Here is a 17,712-nt window from a genome sequence, read left to right on the forward strand (position 1 = left end):
CCGACTCAGTTTTATTTAAGGGTCTAGTCAGGGCCGTTCATGTATAGCTCGATTAACTCGAAGCGTATGGATCAGCGCTTATCTACGGTTTCGAAGTACTTTTTATCTCTAGCTTCACAAAGAGACATCGAGATCGTTATTATAGCGTAATTTTCGTTTCGTGAGAGAATTTATTTACCATTTATCCGCGATAATATATAGTGGAGGCAAATGCCGAAATCCTCGGGTATCTCAGCTGTGAAGCAAGAGTTCGTCAAGGAGGCGTTCAAAGAGATGGATACCGATGAAGTCGGCGCTGTGTCGATAAAAAGCTTCAAGGAGGAGTTGCTCGGTAAAGATGACAGACCCATCGGAAGCTTCTTAGGAGGTAATTGGATGCATTCACAGGACGTATACAATTTACTCGAACCAATTACATCGAGAGTCATCACTGATATACATGTCGCAGATAATGATATATCGAGGAAAGCGATTGAAAGTGCCTCCGCAGCTGCTCAAGCATGGTCAGACCTTTCTTTCTGTGAGAGGACTCGCCATCTATTAGATATTGTCGTCATTATAGAGAAAATGAAAGGTTTGTTTGCCTCGGCGCTATCTAGCACAACAAAGCTGTCCGGTCTCGAAGCGTCTGAATGTGTTTCATTCTTGATCCGGTGCCTGAACCATTTCTCTAGTTTCTCCATTGTTAACGAAGCTGCGAAGAAGTTGAAACCGTTTGGCGTTACGTTTATAGTCTCTTCCCAAGATGTGTTTCAGATGTATTGGCATGTCTGCGCTGCCTTGGCGTTTGGAAATGTGGTCGTTCTCGAAGTTGCCGCTCAAGAATGTCTCTTGCCATTGATGTTGGCTGTTGTAATGTGCCGGTGTGGTGTCCCCGCTGGTGTATTTAATGTTCTACCATATAGGTCACCTGGCATTGTTAACTTTTCTGAATTTAACATCCCGAAGAACACTAAAGTGTTTCTTGATGGGCCGTTGGAGCAGTACTCGGACATGTTGAAGAGCTGTAAATCGTTAGATGTTGATTGGACATTGCTGACTGTATCGAATCCAGCTATCGTGGTTTTTGAAGATTCTGACGTTGACTCGGCCGTAAATGTGTGTTTAGATTCTATCAGATCCGGAAAGTTCAAATCTGTTGCTTGTGTTTTTGTGCATGAAAGTGTTTGCAAAACATTTTGTGATTCACTGGAACTTTATTTTGATAATTTAGAAATGAACGGGAACCTTGTCCTTTCTGGTACACAAACCGAAATTCAGTTGACCATTGGGGATTCCACACAATGTGTGCCTTTGACAAAATTCCGTTCGGCTAAAGAGGCTGTCGATTTATGTAATGCTGGAAAGTATGAAGCTGTATCTATTTGGTGTGAGAGATTATCTCTGTCTATAGAACTAACCAGAAAGGTGGAAGCTGGAGTCATATGGATTAATGGTATCGGTGCATATAACCCAGCTGCGTTTTGCTGCAAAGCTATCAACGCTAGCAACTTCTTGAGTATGTTTTATTTTATGAAACGGGAAATGGTACAGAGGGAATGCAGTCCACAAATTGGTGCTGTATCGACGGAAAATCATTCACATAAAGTCGCATGTGGAAAGACATATACTTTCTTCTACAATGGTGTGTTTAACGATCCCAAAGCAGACATATTCAAGTTTATACGAAACCATGAGAACAAACCAATTTTTTGTGTGCCAGATGCATGTGAGAAAGATGTAGCCGATGCGATTTCTTCCGCTGGGAATGCTAAATCTAAATGGAAATCTCTAGGCGTGTTTGACCGTTCGCAGCGGCTGATTGAACTTGCGGATAAGCTGGAAGGTAAAAGAAAAGATTTTGTGGATGCTTTGAAATGCATAAAAAACAGAAACTACGAAGACTGCTTAATTGAGATTCAGTCAGCGGTACAGAAGATCCGCTATTGGGCAGCTTATTGTCTTCAGCTTAATGGGTATATGGAACAAACTCAACAGAATGGGACTATCTTACAGTATCTTGAACCTTCTGGAGTGATAGCCATTGTCTGTCCTGAAGATAATCCATTGTTGTCATTTGTTTCTTTATTCGCAGCTGCGATTGCTCTTGGTAACTCTGTTGTGATGCTCCCATGCATCACTTGTCCCGCTCCCGCTTTCCTTGTCTGCGAGGTTTTCAGTTTATGTAACATCCCGGCCGGAGTTATAAACGTTGTATACAGCTCTGACAAAAGTATGGTGCAAAGCCTGATCAAGAATAATGGAGTAAATAGCGTTTGGATCCCAAATTATTTGAGTTCGGAAGAGAATATAAAACTTGATCTGTCTGAGACATCGAAACATACCTACTTCTATTCATACTCTGATGACGAATGGAACAGCACTGACGATATCATATCACGGGAATTTGTTTTTCACGCTATGTCCAGCAAAGTTGTGTGGCTACCTCATGGAGATATATTCCCGTGATTGAAGTTGTTCGAAGTAATTTGACTGCTCTTGTTATCGTTAATCCAGTTGATGATTCTGTATGAATGGGGGCCAAAATTTATAATGGTTAATAATTTTTGTTCAGAAATATGATAAAACTAGCTTGATATATAAACTTGGCTTTTAATTTGATTTCTGTACATTTTTATTGTCATTGCCAACCAAAGTTTTAGCTATTGTTGACTCAGCAGTGCCAACACCTATAGCATAAGGTCTCTGCACAAAGCTCGTGATGAATAAGGTTATCTTACCTATAGCCGTTGGATATATCTTAAAAAAGATAAAGATAGCGCATGCATCAGCCTGCTATATCCAATGGCTATTGGTGAGATGACCTATTGTGGCCAGAATACACATTCTGGCATATGCTGATTCATAAGAAATTCTGTTGAATGTATACGATTTGCACGTAATGTTAAAGTAGTAGTAGGTGAGATGATCTTTTCTGTGATGTCATGAGCTTTGCATGGAGGCTTTCTGTTATATGGTGTTCGCAATGCTCTCAGGATTATTATTTTGCTGCATGATTATTTCTTGTTGCAGCTTTTGTTCAGGATTATAATTTTTGTCATGCCATTGAGCTCCCTTTAAAAAATTTTGTGGGGAGGGGGGCAGACAAGATTTTTTGACACCTTTCTGCTATAAATTTCCGGTAGTTTAAGTGTTATTGTGTTCTCAAAAATTTGCCCCCCAGAGCAGTTGTCCCCCAGCCACCCTCAGTTCTGATCCGGGGGGGGGGGGGCGGCAGCAGCTTAGAGCTTTTCTAATACAAGCACTCCCTTAGGCTGGAGCCATGCTAATGCCCCATGTGAGGTCTCGTCTCTGTCTGCGCTAAATATGTCACAGATCCAATATTCTTCAAAACCACAGTTAACATGGCGCAGCTGTTGTGTGTGTGTGTGGGCATTGTGAGGATTCAGGTTTGAACCCCTTCGGTAGCACCATGGTGATAATCTAAACATTTTTTTTTTGTTTTTTTTTTTAAAGTTTTCCAACTTTGAGGCAGTCAATCTCCCATTTGAAAAAGTCTCTACCTGCAGACCTTTAACACAGTACTTACATAACATGAAAATTCAGATATTTGCAATTTTAATTAAAAAATATGGATGGCAGCACCAGCTAGAACATGAAACAAGCACAATTCTGACAACATAAATTTGTCAGGGTCATACTTTTCACACACAACCAGTTCCGCCGACATATCGTCACCTTATAATGAAAACCTCATTCATCAATTGTTTCCGAAAGTGATGACAGTTTTAGATTAAGACCATATCTCATCTATGATATTGAAGGACTGGACACACCCTGCTTCCCATCTCAGAGATATCGAAGCTTTCCCGGGGGATGGGTGTATCCGGAAATTTATTAATTTATGTGAAAATAACAATGATATACATATATACAATAAATAATCATACAAATTGTGATCATATAGCATCATCCACAGATAATCAGTCCGTAATCGTAATAGTCATATAAACAATCAAAGAATAATTTTTTTTTTCTTGTATGTGATAGAATCTGGAAGTGAGTTTATCCAATATAGAATCTATAATATATCCAATCTAGAATCATCTATGATAGCTTTTAAAGAAAAAAAATCTGCAGTAATTTGACGTCTAAAGAGAAAAAAAAAAAGCAAGTTCCTTTTCAGTGTTATTCAATGGGACATCCCTTTTTTTTTTGTCTTCCTATGAAGTTGGGAATTTTTTGATATGTGCAAGGTTTTGGCTATAAGGCGACAATATGCCGATTCGTCAGAAATTCTGCAAAGGAATAGCCTATGTACGGTTAAGTAGTGCATCTAAGTAGCATGGCAGTGTAATTTTAGCCATAGGTGGAGTAGAATTGAAGGGGGAATCTATACAAAACATGGCCAAGTACAAAAGGGTACACATCTTTGATGCTTGTGGGGGGGGGGGAGGAGAAGGGGAAGCAATCCCCATTGCATGGGGATGAATATATTTAACATTAGAAAGACGGGATGAGGTCAAAGTGACCCCCCCCCCCCATAGTTTTTTTTTGAAATTTTCGGATACCTTAATGTTTCAAATCACGGTATATAATTTTTAAAACACAAATAGAGTTATAACAAAAAACAAAGGGTGAAATCACTGGCCTGTTAATATATTTTGTTTTTAATCTAACATTCAAAGCATTCTGTACAAATCACCTTTTGATGCACAATTGCCGCACACTGTTTTTTTGCATTGTGTACAATATTGAAGTGTTTTATTGAGTGTGCAGTTCCTTCTCACTTGGTATTTCTGTGGTTTTTTGTCTCCATCAATAGGTGTTTTGCATTTTATCACATTTTGAATTGTAGTTTTCAAGTAGAAATACTCAGCACAGAGTTCTTCACATAACTGCAATATATATACATTCTCCTAGTGATTTTTTTACCTGTGACATGTTTGTACAAAATCCAAGCATTGATCCCTGACATATCCAAAATGTTAGAAAATACATGCATTGGCCAATGATGACTTCCAGTCTTGGTCGTGTATAATTGCACCATTTGATCTACGATGTCGACTCCATATTTAGTTTTGGTATTATAGGCAACTGTTTCTGTGGGGGTCTTTTTTTCGACAAGATATCATTTCTCACAATTTTATGTTTTTTATTTCTCAATGGCGTTCTATTTTGTACCAACGGATGCACCATTGGAGAAATAATTTTATTTTGATTGAAATCTTTGTCATCAGAACTGCTATTTGCTTCTCCACAGTTCGGCATAGGGTAGATCTCATGCTCGTCTGCACTTTCATCATCACTGCTTATAGAGTTTCTCTCATCTAATCTTTGCAACTCCTGGAGTATTTCTTCTTCAGTAAATATACATTTTCTCGCCATTTCCAAACTGGTTGAAATGGTCAGTTGCACTCAAATTTTCTACGTCCAAGGACAAACAATTTATCGGATAATATGGAAAGAATGCTTGACAAAAACCAGAAATTACACACCGGCTGACGGACACTTGCAGATAAGAATGGGAGGAAAAGAAAGAAAGGTCACACAGAAGGTCAAATTAAAAAAAAAGACTTGCAGAAGGATTATAACCTACTTAAAAATCAATTGTGACTATGACAGTAGTATTTGCATAATGTGCTAGGATATAAGGAAGGGCCCCTTCCGTCTTTCTAGGTATTATCCGCTCGTATCTTCGTTGTTAAAGAAGGTAATGAAAAAAACTTTGCTATACAATAAAAACATGCTAATTCAGGAAAAGTTGAGAAATTTCAGGTGGTTCGGTTTATTCTTAACAGAGATATGCAAGCTTAAACAGCATGCATGGTCATAATGACCCCTGTCCGTCTTTCTAGTGTTAAATGTGACGTGAATAAATTTATGGGGACATGCACCAAATTATTTATCCTGTCCTTGAATATTTATCTCCTAAACATTGAGACTTCTGGTGCAATCTATCAACAGACTGGAAAACATAGTAAAAATGAAACTGATTATTGAACACAGCTGCTACCATCCCATATTTACGAAAAAACTAATCTAGTACCACCCTTGAAAAATAGATGGCAGTAACCCTTCATCAATGAATATTTTTCACACTATGAATTTTTTCTGGTCAAAGCCGTACAGCTTTCTTGAGAAATTACTGCAAGTCAAGTCAGATCATATTTACATAAGTCATGGGCGGAGATACGGCCCCCAGCGTGAAAGGTGGAGTCGACTGATCTAATGTATATATGAATTGACATCATCATCATCGTGCCCCCCCCCCCCCCCAGACTTCCAAGTCTATCTCCACCTATGACATCAGTAATGTTTTGTACTTGTTGGTTATCTCTGGACAACCATTAGTACATCTGGTCCTTTTTTAGAGAGTTTGTTTCACTGATGGTATCAGCAATACCGTCAGGAACATTCATCAGGGCCTGGCTGCACAGAAAATAAGTGGGCCGCCATGTTTATTGACGTATAAAAAATGGACGGTTTTGACGAGTTAAGAAATAACCAATATCTGGAATATGCTGCCACCTATGGTTTAGAAATGGTACTAGTTATAAGAGATTTTCGTTTGCTTTTCTAATAATAGATGACAGCACGAATCCTATTTTTTCTATCCTATTATGATTCATTAATGAAATTCTCAAATTTCTGGATAGATGGCAGCAAAAGCTACAGTATTTTGACATGGACGGACTTCAAATCGTATTAGCACTAAGCTGACCATATTTCTCACGAAACATTCGGGAGTTTGGGATCTCAAATACGGGAAAACACAGTCAATAGCCAATTGTCGCCAAAAATGATATCAAAGGTAAACAAAAAACCTCTAACTACTGCAGATATCTTTGAAAAACCGTTTTTTTAAGCCGTTGAGGAAGTTTTTAACTCGTACCAGGAGTTGAATTTATCGCATTCGACCAGGGCCGTCATTTCAAGTTTTTCCGGGGGAAGGGGAGGGGCAAAGAGCACGTGTACTAAAGGTACGCATATTTATGTATACCATTTGTAGTGTATTTTCAAAAACCGGGGGGCCAACGGCCCCTCTGCCCCCCCCCCCTAAATGACGAGCCTGCATTCGACAATGACTATCTTCACTCATGGGCACACCAGAGCACTGCCTGGAGGGGGGGGGGGGGGGCTAAGGGCTTTTCGTTTCCTTTTTTTCTTTTAAACCGAGCACAACTCTTGTCTATCGCCAGGGGCAATTTAAGCCTCCAATGCTGAGGTTGCGTCATGAAAATGAGATCTGGTAAAAATTTTCGAGAGTAAGCAGGAAAATTGGTTTGTGCACATTTTAACCAGGTAGGGGGAGGGGGTCTCATAAATTTCACTTTGCCAGGGAAAGGGTGTTCAAGATTTTCTTCAGACGGCCGTGACTTTGGGCACCTCTGAAAAATTGCCAAATGATGAAAATCAAGCCATAGACAGAGATGGACTTGAAGGTCTGGGGTGGGGTGGGGACGCGATGATGATTATGTCAATGCATTCATCAAAGCCCGAAATCAGCCAGTTCGTGAATTGGCCAATGTCAGAATTTTGGGCTTTGTGGGACAGTGAGTTCGCGAAGTGGCTGAAGATCCCTGGCCACGGTCCGATAACGAAAGACATAATTCAAAGTAATAGCGAAGTTTGTGATTTTGTTCTCACATTTTTTCGTGATAAATATGTTCTTGTTAGCTATGGCAACCCATCAAACCGCAGTCATAATGTGGTAGTCATTTTTGTTTTCTCAGAATTTTCTCTATTATTAAAATGGCTTTTCTCTCAAAAATTTCTTTTTTTCCTCTCGTCACATGGAGCTAATCCAATACAACTACTTTATATCAGGGCCCTCTTAAGAGCATCATGGGCCCCCGGGCCAAGTCATCTTTCTGAGGACCTACCAGGCAAATTCTCGTAAATTTCAACCGGATCTCATTTTTGTGAGGCCCCTTTTCTCTTGAGGCCCCCGGGCCGTGCCCGGGTGGGCCCATGTTTTAAGACGGCACTGTTTTATATAGTCATGTATCACACGCATTGGCGATGAAAAACATGGATTTGACGCCCACTAGGCCGTCTTACATCAGCACATTGAACTTTGGCCAGGGATCTCCGGCCAATTCGCCAGGGGTAAAGCACTGCTTTAGTTGACCTTGCTCTTTAGGTCACTACCATGCTCACACACGCTTGGTCGCTCTTTTGGCCATTGCTAGGGCCGCCTCTCAGGGGGGGGGGTCTGTCCTGGCCACCAAGGCTGTAGCGAGGGGGGGGGAACTTGAACACCTCGAAATGTGAGAAAATTACCGAAAAAGGGGAAAAAAGATGGCCAAATCTATTGTTCTATCACTTTGGTCCCCCCATCCCAGAACAAAATTTCTGGCTACGGGCCTGCCAGCCACCGAACCAGAGAGAGGACACAAATTTCCACCCTTAACCTCTCCAACATTAAAAGGGGTTGTCAAAATACGTGCTTGTCCCGGCTGACAAGCATCTTGTTGTGACCCTATTCATCTCCATGCTTGAACACATTCAAAGTTACTCTTTTGTTCAGTCCCATGCTCTCACACTCTGTAGGTCACTCTTTTTTGTCGCTCTCTGACCTGATTTCTTTTTCTCTAGATCAGCAGCAGTTCTCAACTGGTGCTCTTGGAGGTCCGTGGCAGCTCCAGGAAAATAAAATCAGTAAATTTGATTTTTTTAAAGGCCACTGTATTGGTCATTCACATGTTTGTGCGCACTCTAAGTCACATTTTTGTTCAGTCCCATGCTCACACTCTGTAGGTGGCTCTCTTTGTCGCTCACTAGGATCGCTCACCCGATCTCTCGCTTTCTAGGTCACTCTTTTGGATCATTAATTGTATGCTTGCACACGCTCTAAGTCAGTCATTTGGTTATTCACATTCTTGCACACACTCCAAGTCCCTCTTTTGTTTAGTCCCATGCTGGTGCACACTTCCTAGTTCACGCTTTTGATCACTCCTATTTCCACACGCTCTGCTCTAGGTCACTCTTTTGCCATGATCGTATTTTCAAACTCTAGGTCACTCGTTTGGTCACTCACTGACATAGTCCTTCCACTCCCTGGGCAGAAGCGAATCTATGGTGGGCTACACAAATTTTGCCGGCTTTCTCCCATTCTACTAATTTTCTCTTCTCGGCCTCTCATAAAATTTGCCACCCCTCTAAACTTGTTACCCTCGGCTGTATCCTGCTTCCTGCTAAGCCCTCCTGTAAATACGCCACTGGTCGTAACTAATTCCAGGGATCCAGAGCCAAAACACTTTTTGAGACCTATGATTTTATATACAGTATTTCGAGAGGCGAAATTCGGTATCCATAAGGTGTGCATAATTACAGAATTTACAAAAAGAAAATGCTGAAAAAAACCTTAATGAAAAATAGTTTTGGAATTATTGAAAAAAAATTTATAATTTCATAATTGACGAAAATTTGGTGGCTGACTTAAGAACATCATGGATCCCCGAGCCCCTACCTACTACTGCTACACCCCCCCCCCGCGGAACCCCCCAACGAATCGGTACATGCGGGAATGTGCGTGTACGTGTAGTGCAACCTGACGTAAAGTTTTGTTTCTGTGTAATGCTTGTTATGTGTAGTGTAAAGAAACAACTTTTTTCCGATATGCAGCATCAAAAGTGAAAATTTATATTTTCATACTGCATGTTGTTCATTTTCATGCTGCACATCAATGGGAAACAAACCAGAATTTTATTTCGAGAGTTATAGCAGATAGTTTTGCCTTCGTTTGATAAATAGCAGCAAAATGCCTAATGCAAAGCTTTTCCATTTCAAGCAATATTTATACGCATTTATCTTCTTTAAAGTATTCATTCATCAATGTGCATTCATTTAAGTGTTCGTTGAAACGAGATTTTTCGCTATAATGGTATTCGTTAAAACGGGATTCGACTGTAATAAATCATGTATTGTCTCTGCAGCATAATTTATCCTTCTGACATACACAAATGTTTAGTAGTAATCTTTAAAAACGATTTTTTTTCGGACCTCGCTGGTCTGAAGTTATCAATAAAGTCAAGCGAGCTAAAGGACCACAGATTCCAGCCTAGGAGCCCAGTTACAGTACATGAAGGTTCATGACAGCAACGGGTTGTTAAATATTAGGACCATAAAAATAGATTAAAATACGCATATGCATAATCGGGGTCCGACTTTAATTTGATGGAGGCCCTGGGCAAAAGATGTATTGGGAGCACCCCTATCCTCGACTGTGGTTGAAGAGATTTGATACATCTGCAAATACGGTACATGTAGTTTGTAAACACATTAAAAAAGGATATGCACTGTTTTAAAGAGAAATGTAATGTAAAATTCTTCATAGAATTGTATCTTACAAATAAATGTTTTTTTTCTACACTCTGTCATATGAGCAAAATCATTGATAATGTCATCAAAATCTAATTTTTGAGTTGTCTCAGCTTCAATACAAAACTAAAGAGATGATAATTTTTCTTGTAAAAGACTTAAACGAAGTGATGATTTTAATCCTTTTTAATAAGAAGAATTATCTTCCCTTTAGAGCAGTTTGATATTGTCAGTGGTGATTCAATACTGTCTTAACATTTGGAAACATCTCTTTTAAATCTCTAGCGTTATTTAAGATTTGCAGCATTGTGTCACAAACCTGAACCAATTTTGAAAATTGTTGCAGTTCATCAGAAAAATTGCAAATGTACAGAATTTTCACGAAGATTTAAGGATCTCATGTTGATCAAACATGCAAACATTCTTGTCATCGTTTCATGAATAATTTTACGGTCAAAAAGATGTGAAATTGAGTAATCGAACAAAAGACTGTGTGTATTTTACAGAACATCTATGTACACGTATTCACGTGCAGCGATTTTGACGAAAAACGACAAATAAGAGATCTCGTCTGATCTCGTCTCCCAAATAAAATTCAACGAACTGCTGATAGTTATCCTGTGGCGGCGCCACTATGTAGGGGAAAGCAAACCTTCCAAAACAATATTTGACGATTCTCGCGATATCTTTACACTTCTTTTGGGTCTATGACATCGCTAAATCAACGGAGCTGTCACCATACTTGCCAAGTTCGTCGTCAATTTGGCGAGATTTGCAGAGTGATGCATTAATGGTTATTTACAGGTGAAAAATGACGTAATATCTAATAAATAATGACTATTTACATAATTTTCGTAACAATATTAAAATTTATATTTAATAGGGTATGCTAATAATGGGTATTTTGAAAATAGTATGATGTGATTTAGGGAAAACTCTTTGATTTTCCAAAATTTTACCAAATAAAATTTATAAAAATTCGAGCAAAATATATACCACTATAAATTTAGGGATCTCCTTAAAACATGGGGCACTGGGAAAATGTCCACGCTACCCATGCAGAAATCGGACCCTGTGCATTATGGCTGCGAATTAAAGCATTTCTGTAGAATTTCACGCATGTACGAAAGAAAACTCGCATTATTGTAAATAAAAAAAAAAAACTGAAGTTTATTCTTTTTTTAATTAAAATAATTAAAAATAATTAAAGTTTTGAATTTTTTTATACGCCCGCGTCAGGAATGTGGTCGAAAAAAATGCATGCTCGGGCAATAGATTTATTAGTTCAGCCCAGGTGGAAGAGCAAAAATAAATGTGAGCAAGATGCCTTATTTCAGAAATAACGCGCGTAAATTATAATAAAAAAATTAAATGGATAGGATGTAACCATATTTCATTTATTCATTCCTGAAGAAAAAATGAATAAATAAAAAGAAACATATTTAACAGAAATTTCAAGCTTGCCTGCTATTCTAATCAGAGTTGAGCTTATCAGTTTGTGTTGGAGTTAATTAACTTTTATGCATTCCTAACATGTAAATTTCTTTTTTGTGAAAAAAAGAGAAATTTAATTATTCCTTACATTTGGTAACCCTGATTAATTAGAAGAAAGAGTTAATTAAAAACATTACATTTATCAATGAAGGAAAAAGAATAACAGTTCTTATAAAAAACGTGCATATTTTTCAGAATTTATTTGAATAAATTTATTTGATTGGTTATACTCGATACAGGAAACAAACCGCAGGAAGCTTGTTTTCGTTAAAATCTTACCTTTACTTTATGCATATAACAAGATTTTCATGAATATTTTCGCAGCGATATAACATCAGAATTGCGTTTAAACTTTTTTTTTTAACCATTAAAAATGGATTTTTTTGCCGTTTTTACCGGTAAATTTGAAGAAAAAGAAAGAGATAAATTTTGTTTCTTCAGAGTTTGGAATTTTTTGTTGTTGTTGTAAAAATTTGAATTTTACTCCATCTTAAAAAAAGTAAACCGAACGGATTCTTCTAAAATTTTAGGGATTTACGTTTCGTAAAAATTCCTTTTTGTTTTGTTTTCCTCTGTAAAGACAAACTTTCCCGTTAATTGGAGGAAGGCTCGGATTTCACACTGGGAACTTGCTTTTTTAAAATTTTATTATCGATTTTTCTTCAACGAAAGCTCATGAATAGCAATAACCAATTCTACCAAGGAAAAAAATAATAATAAAAAGTACTGTGAATATCTTGGACTTTGAGGAGTGAAGAAATATATTTGTGAAAAAACGAAATATGCATTGCATTTTAATGAAAAGTATCGAAACACCAAGCAATTATAAAATAAATTATGGTACGTGAAAAACGTCTGCTGAAATTGTTTCTTAAAATGATAATTATCGTTAATTCCCGTCTATGATATGTCAGGGTGTTTTTCAGATTCGAAAGCAACTTCGCGAAATGATCAGTAACTACTCGGTCATTTCGCGAAGATGCCAGACTTCGAACATGAACTATAATATAAAGTCCTATGAACATAACGATGAGAGGCGGATTTATGCTTTTCCGTCGCTTGCGGGCTACACATGATTTGCACCTTTTTCCCGTTCTACCAATTTTCTTGACCTACACTCTTTTTTTCAAACTCACCACCCTGGCCCACTAAAGCTCTCCCCCGTCGATACGAATTTATCAAAATATACCAACTATATCAAAAATACAGAAACCCAATAAGAGCATTAAAAAACTAATAATTGTGATAAAATATAAATGTACATATTGCCCTTAAAGAAATATGGTTGTCTTATTCTAAGTATGGATAGCTTCTCGATTTATCCCAATATATTTATTGTATTTCTTTTTAAACGTGTCAATTGAGTTATGATTCACGACCCCTCGGAGGTAAGCTTCTCTATTTATTCACAACCCTATGCGACACCACAATTGTCTCTTACCAATCGATACTGGTGTCCCTTTGTTGAAGCAGTTTGATTGACGATGTATTAATAACTAACTCATGGTTCATTTAATCAATCTAGTTGAAAATTTTAAATACTTCAATCATATCCCCCCGACAATGTAAACATTTTCAAAATATCAAGTCTCTCTTCATGGCTTAAGCCCCATGTGCCATCACCCTGCTTCAACGCCATTTGATCCATGGCTCGCTCACAACCTGCAGTGGGTCTCTTAACGGACTTGCATCGTGGGGACCCCACCGTCACCACAGTGGCGGTCAGCTGATGTTGGTTTTCTGAGGTTCCCAATTACGCGGCGCAAATACGAGCTGTTCCCCCCCCCCCTTAAAAATCACGCCACAGAGAGCAACAGGCCCACAACGTACAATTACTCAACCATTACACTTCATTGTAGAAAATAAAAAAATAAAATGATATGCATAGTCTTCCAAGCACGAAGTAAGATTTGGCCACGTCATGTCAGACGATTTTATTCTTTTATTTTAGGTAAAGCGATTGCGCATCGAGAATCACTGGTCAGCGACTCAGCTTTCATATATATATGGTTTGCTTCTAAAAAAATAATAGAATAGTCGGATGGGACGTAGCCAATCTCGTGGTTCGAGGACCATATATGTTACAGTGAACGTGATAAATCCGGTTAATATGTATAACCACCGAGCATGACTATGCGTAGCACCCAAAAGTCGTTGGTAAATTTGATAAATTTCCCTAAATTAATTACCTCTACTGGCAGTTATGCATATTACATACAAGCATCGTTGGCAAATTTAATAAGTACTAAAATTATGCGTTTTACCGGCGATTATGTAGAATACCCAATGTAAACACGATAATTCATATATGTATTGCATCATTATATTGGGGTATGATCGTAAAATTTGTTATCATCATATCGAGTTCCGGCTATATTTATCACACATACTAGACTCATTTGAAACTTTTCATGTTTATCAAATTCACCAATTACACCAGGGTATTATTCATAAACACAGATAAAGGCAATAAATTTTAAGTATTTATCAAATTTACCAGCGACGCTCGGGTAGTATCTATCACACTTTCCAAGACAACTGGTAAGCAGGGCCGTAACTAGGCTGGGGCAACCGGGGCCCCGAGCTGAATGGAGGCCTCACAAATAATGTACATTTATTTTGCATAATTTCTTCCCTTTTAAGGCCCCCCCCCCTCCGCTCCTAAGAGAATGTCTGCCCGAGAAGGCACGCTACGGCCTTGTTGGTAAGTATGCATAATAACCGGTTAATTACATTTACCGTAACATATGTATAAAATATAGTCGGACCCGCTTATAATGCACACAAATATTACGATTTTCACATACACCGGTAACGAAGTTTTTACATTTCCGTGAATTTTGTATTGCTTATCTATGGTTATCAAGTCGGTACGAATATAACAAAGTTAACGAATAACGAATATTTTCGCTGTTTTTTCGAATTCATTATAAGCGGGTTGGACTATATATTCATTTTTGGCCCCGAAGCTAGAGCACTATCTGCCGTCCCATTGTGAAGGCATTCTTTCTTCGTTATGTAAGGGGCCGTTCAAGTATTACGTAAGCAAATTTTTAGCCATTTTTGACCCCCCCCCCCCCTGTCAGCAAAATTTCGTCATCAGCTCTGCCCCTCTGAATCCAACTCATATTTGCATAAAGGGTGGTTGATGACGTAAGCATTATCCAAACCCCCCCCTCCTCCCATGTCATCAAAAGTCAACAAATCGGAAACCCCCTCCCCCCCCATCGATGATGACGTAATACTTGAACGGCCCCTAAGGTATAACAATGGTTTGTTTTAGTTACACTCGAGTGTCATTACTTTGCTTTTGAATGGTAAATTAAAAAAAAATGTAGTTCAGAAATTGGTTTTAAAAAATGCTCAGTGCAAAAATTGTGATTTCGTAGAAAACTTTTTTTTTTTGATATTAATACACACATTTTATTTACAGGGTGAATACTATCGACCGCCTAATAATTAAACGCCAGATTCCCTGTGGAAAACTAATATGGAAAAGTGTTTTCATTTTTTTTATTTTATCAGTTATGGAGTTATAACTCATCAAAAATTGATGACGTCACTTTCGAATCCTGCCAAATTCACAGAACGTATAACATGGCATTTTTACGTTGATAGAAAAAAATTAACACCTATAATCCTGAGCATAATCAAGAAAGCTAAATCTGTGCAAACCACATTTTTTTTTCTTATCCTTTCCCTCAAAAAAATTAACTTAATATTGAAGGAAAGAAAGTTACCGCATTTTGGCGAAAAAATGTTGATTTTGGGAAAACAATTTTTTTCAATAGATCTCGTTTGACTAACACTTTATATATCTGGTGATAAATTTGCTAATAGAATGTATAACTGAAGAACATAGAACCATACTATCGTATGTCTATTTTTGTCAATTTTGAGACATTAATACTTGTAGTTCTCATTCTGTAGTTTAGGGCCATAGTATTGTATTTTAGATAAAATAATTTTTAAATTTTAGAAATCACTTTCGCGAAAATACAATACTATGGCCCTAAACTACAGAATGAGAATTACAAGGATACAGTAATATCTCAAAATTGACAAAAATGAACATACGATAGCATGGCTCTGAGGTACAGATATATGACTACGATTATTTTTATTATAATTATTATTAATTACCATAATATAATTTATGTGATGAAAATAACCTCAATCCTTAATTTTAGTAAAGAATAATTATTCATGCTTCGTTGAAAATATGTAAAAACAGTACATTTTAGAAAAATACCCAAACTGCCAAAATTACGAGGATATCCTGCAAATACGGATAGTCACCCTACACAGTATATACTAGTATCCGGAACCGCGAGCTGCAGAAATACTTCATGTCTGACCCACCGACTGAGAAGGTGGTTGTGTAACCCTGCTGTATAGGCCCTATAAATAAAAATACTTTTTTTTTTAATTTTTGCAGGATCATATGCATATCTCCAAGGATCTGAATCAAAAAGAAACCTCGTTGGAATATTGGAATTAGAATACTTCAGCCTAGTATCGAGTCGTTGTCTCATGTTTTGGGCTCACATGTATGGCGATGACATGGGATCGTTGTTCGTTAACATCAGCTATTTTGAGGGTTATCAAAGAAAAACTTTAAACGATGCAAAGTGGAATTTTTAGGGAAATCAACATTCAAACTGGTTCAAACGTCAATTGACTATCAATGTCGATGATCGTTCCATTAATGATGAGTACCAGATCTTATTTATTGGAAAAACAAGACATATTATAGCAATAGATGACATCGAGGTGACTACAAGAATATGCCATGATGAATATGAAACATTTGATTGTCCGAATGGCACTCATGTAGCAAAATCAAAAGTTTGCGATTTCGAGAATGATTGTCCTCACAGTGAAGATGAAATAGACTGCGGATCTTGCGATTTTGAACATGGAGACTGTGGTTGAAAGATGCCGGCTCAAAATTCTACCAGTGGAAATGGGCTAAAGGTGAAGAGAACGGTACAACAATAGGCCCAGGTTACGATCACACATTCAACCAGAGTCACGGTTCTTTCATAGTATTAGAGATAACCTTTAACTTCAACCAGCTATCAACCTTACAAAGTGAAGGAGGTGAAAAGCTGTTCAAGAAATCATGTGCTTCATGTGTCGTAAAGTTTTACTATAACCATAGGCGTTTAGCAACGGCAATTTTTCGCGTTCGCAAGATTCTCGGCAACTCAACTATTGGCACCGTGTGGGAACAATATAATCAAACGATTGAAGGTTGGTAACTTGGTGGAGCTGAGCCTGGCGCTACGGAAGAACCATTTTATGTTGATTTCGGAATACGAGTCGCATACGCACAAACTTTCGTCGTGATTGATGACATAGTTTGTGAGAATTGTGGTCTTCCAGAAAAGAAAGAAAAGTGTTCTCTGAATGACTTGCAGGTGCAATAATGGTCGCTGCATTCCCAAAGATTTTATCTGTGATCTGACTGATGATTGTGGTGATAAAAGTGATGAATCGTATGATAAATGTCATCCCTACGCTATTAGCTGTACCTTCGATGGTTTTGATGATTGTGGATGGATAGCCAGAGGAAAACGGTAATCATTTCTGTATTTAACATAAAATCTGTACAAGAAAATGCATTCACCACTTTATGCTACAAATACGAAAGCCGACACACTGCCCAATGAGGTGACTGAAAAAAAATGGCCTTGAAAATGTGGATGTCAAATAAAATGTAAAACTTCAGGAAATAGAAAGAAAAGCATATTTCATGAGAAAAAACTAAAAACTATTAGAAAAATACAAAAACATTGCTCTCTCTCTCAAAAGAAATTATGATTGTCTTCAAATGGATAGCTTCTCGGGAGATTCATCCCATTATAAACTCCGTATTTCTTTCGAAGCGTTTCAATTATGGTAAAATTCACGACACCTCGGGTAGGTGAGGTAAACTATTAAATTTAT

At 37.8% G+C, this 17,712-nt stretch overlaps 1 protein-coding gene across 1 annotated transcript; it reads left to right on the forward strand.

Annotated features, from left to right (window-relative positions):
* Nucleotides 1-34: 34 nt before the first annotated feature.
* Nucleotides 35-2,601, forward strand: LOC149075411 (aldehyde dehydrogenase family 16 member A1-like). Its single transcript, XM_089242700.1, has one exon. The coding sequence runs from the start codon at nt 211-213 to the stop codon at nt 2,446-2,448; it is 2,238 nt and encodes a 745-aa protein (XP_089098826.1). The 5' UTR covers nt 35-210; the 3' UTR covers nt 2,449-2,601.
* The last annotated feature ends 15,111 nt before the right edge of the window (nt 2,602-17,712 follow it).

Source organism: Pholcus phalangioides, unplaced genomic scaffold (genome assembly GCF_987345545.1).
Source record: "Pholcus phalangioides strain wild (caught in Gottingen) unplaced genomic scaffold, Ppha-v1.0 ptg000015l_1, whole genome shotgun sequence".
Lineage (NCBI taxonomy): Eukaryota > Metazoa > Arthropoda > Arachnida > Araneae > Pholcidae > Pholcus > Pholcus phalangioides.

Bases quoted from the DNA above. Each gene is read 5' to 3' on its own strand.
- LOC149075411 (XM_089242700.1), top strand. From the start codon at position 211: ATGCCGAAATCCTCGGGTATCTCAGCTGTGAAGCAAGAGTTCGTCAAG.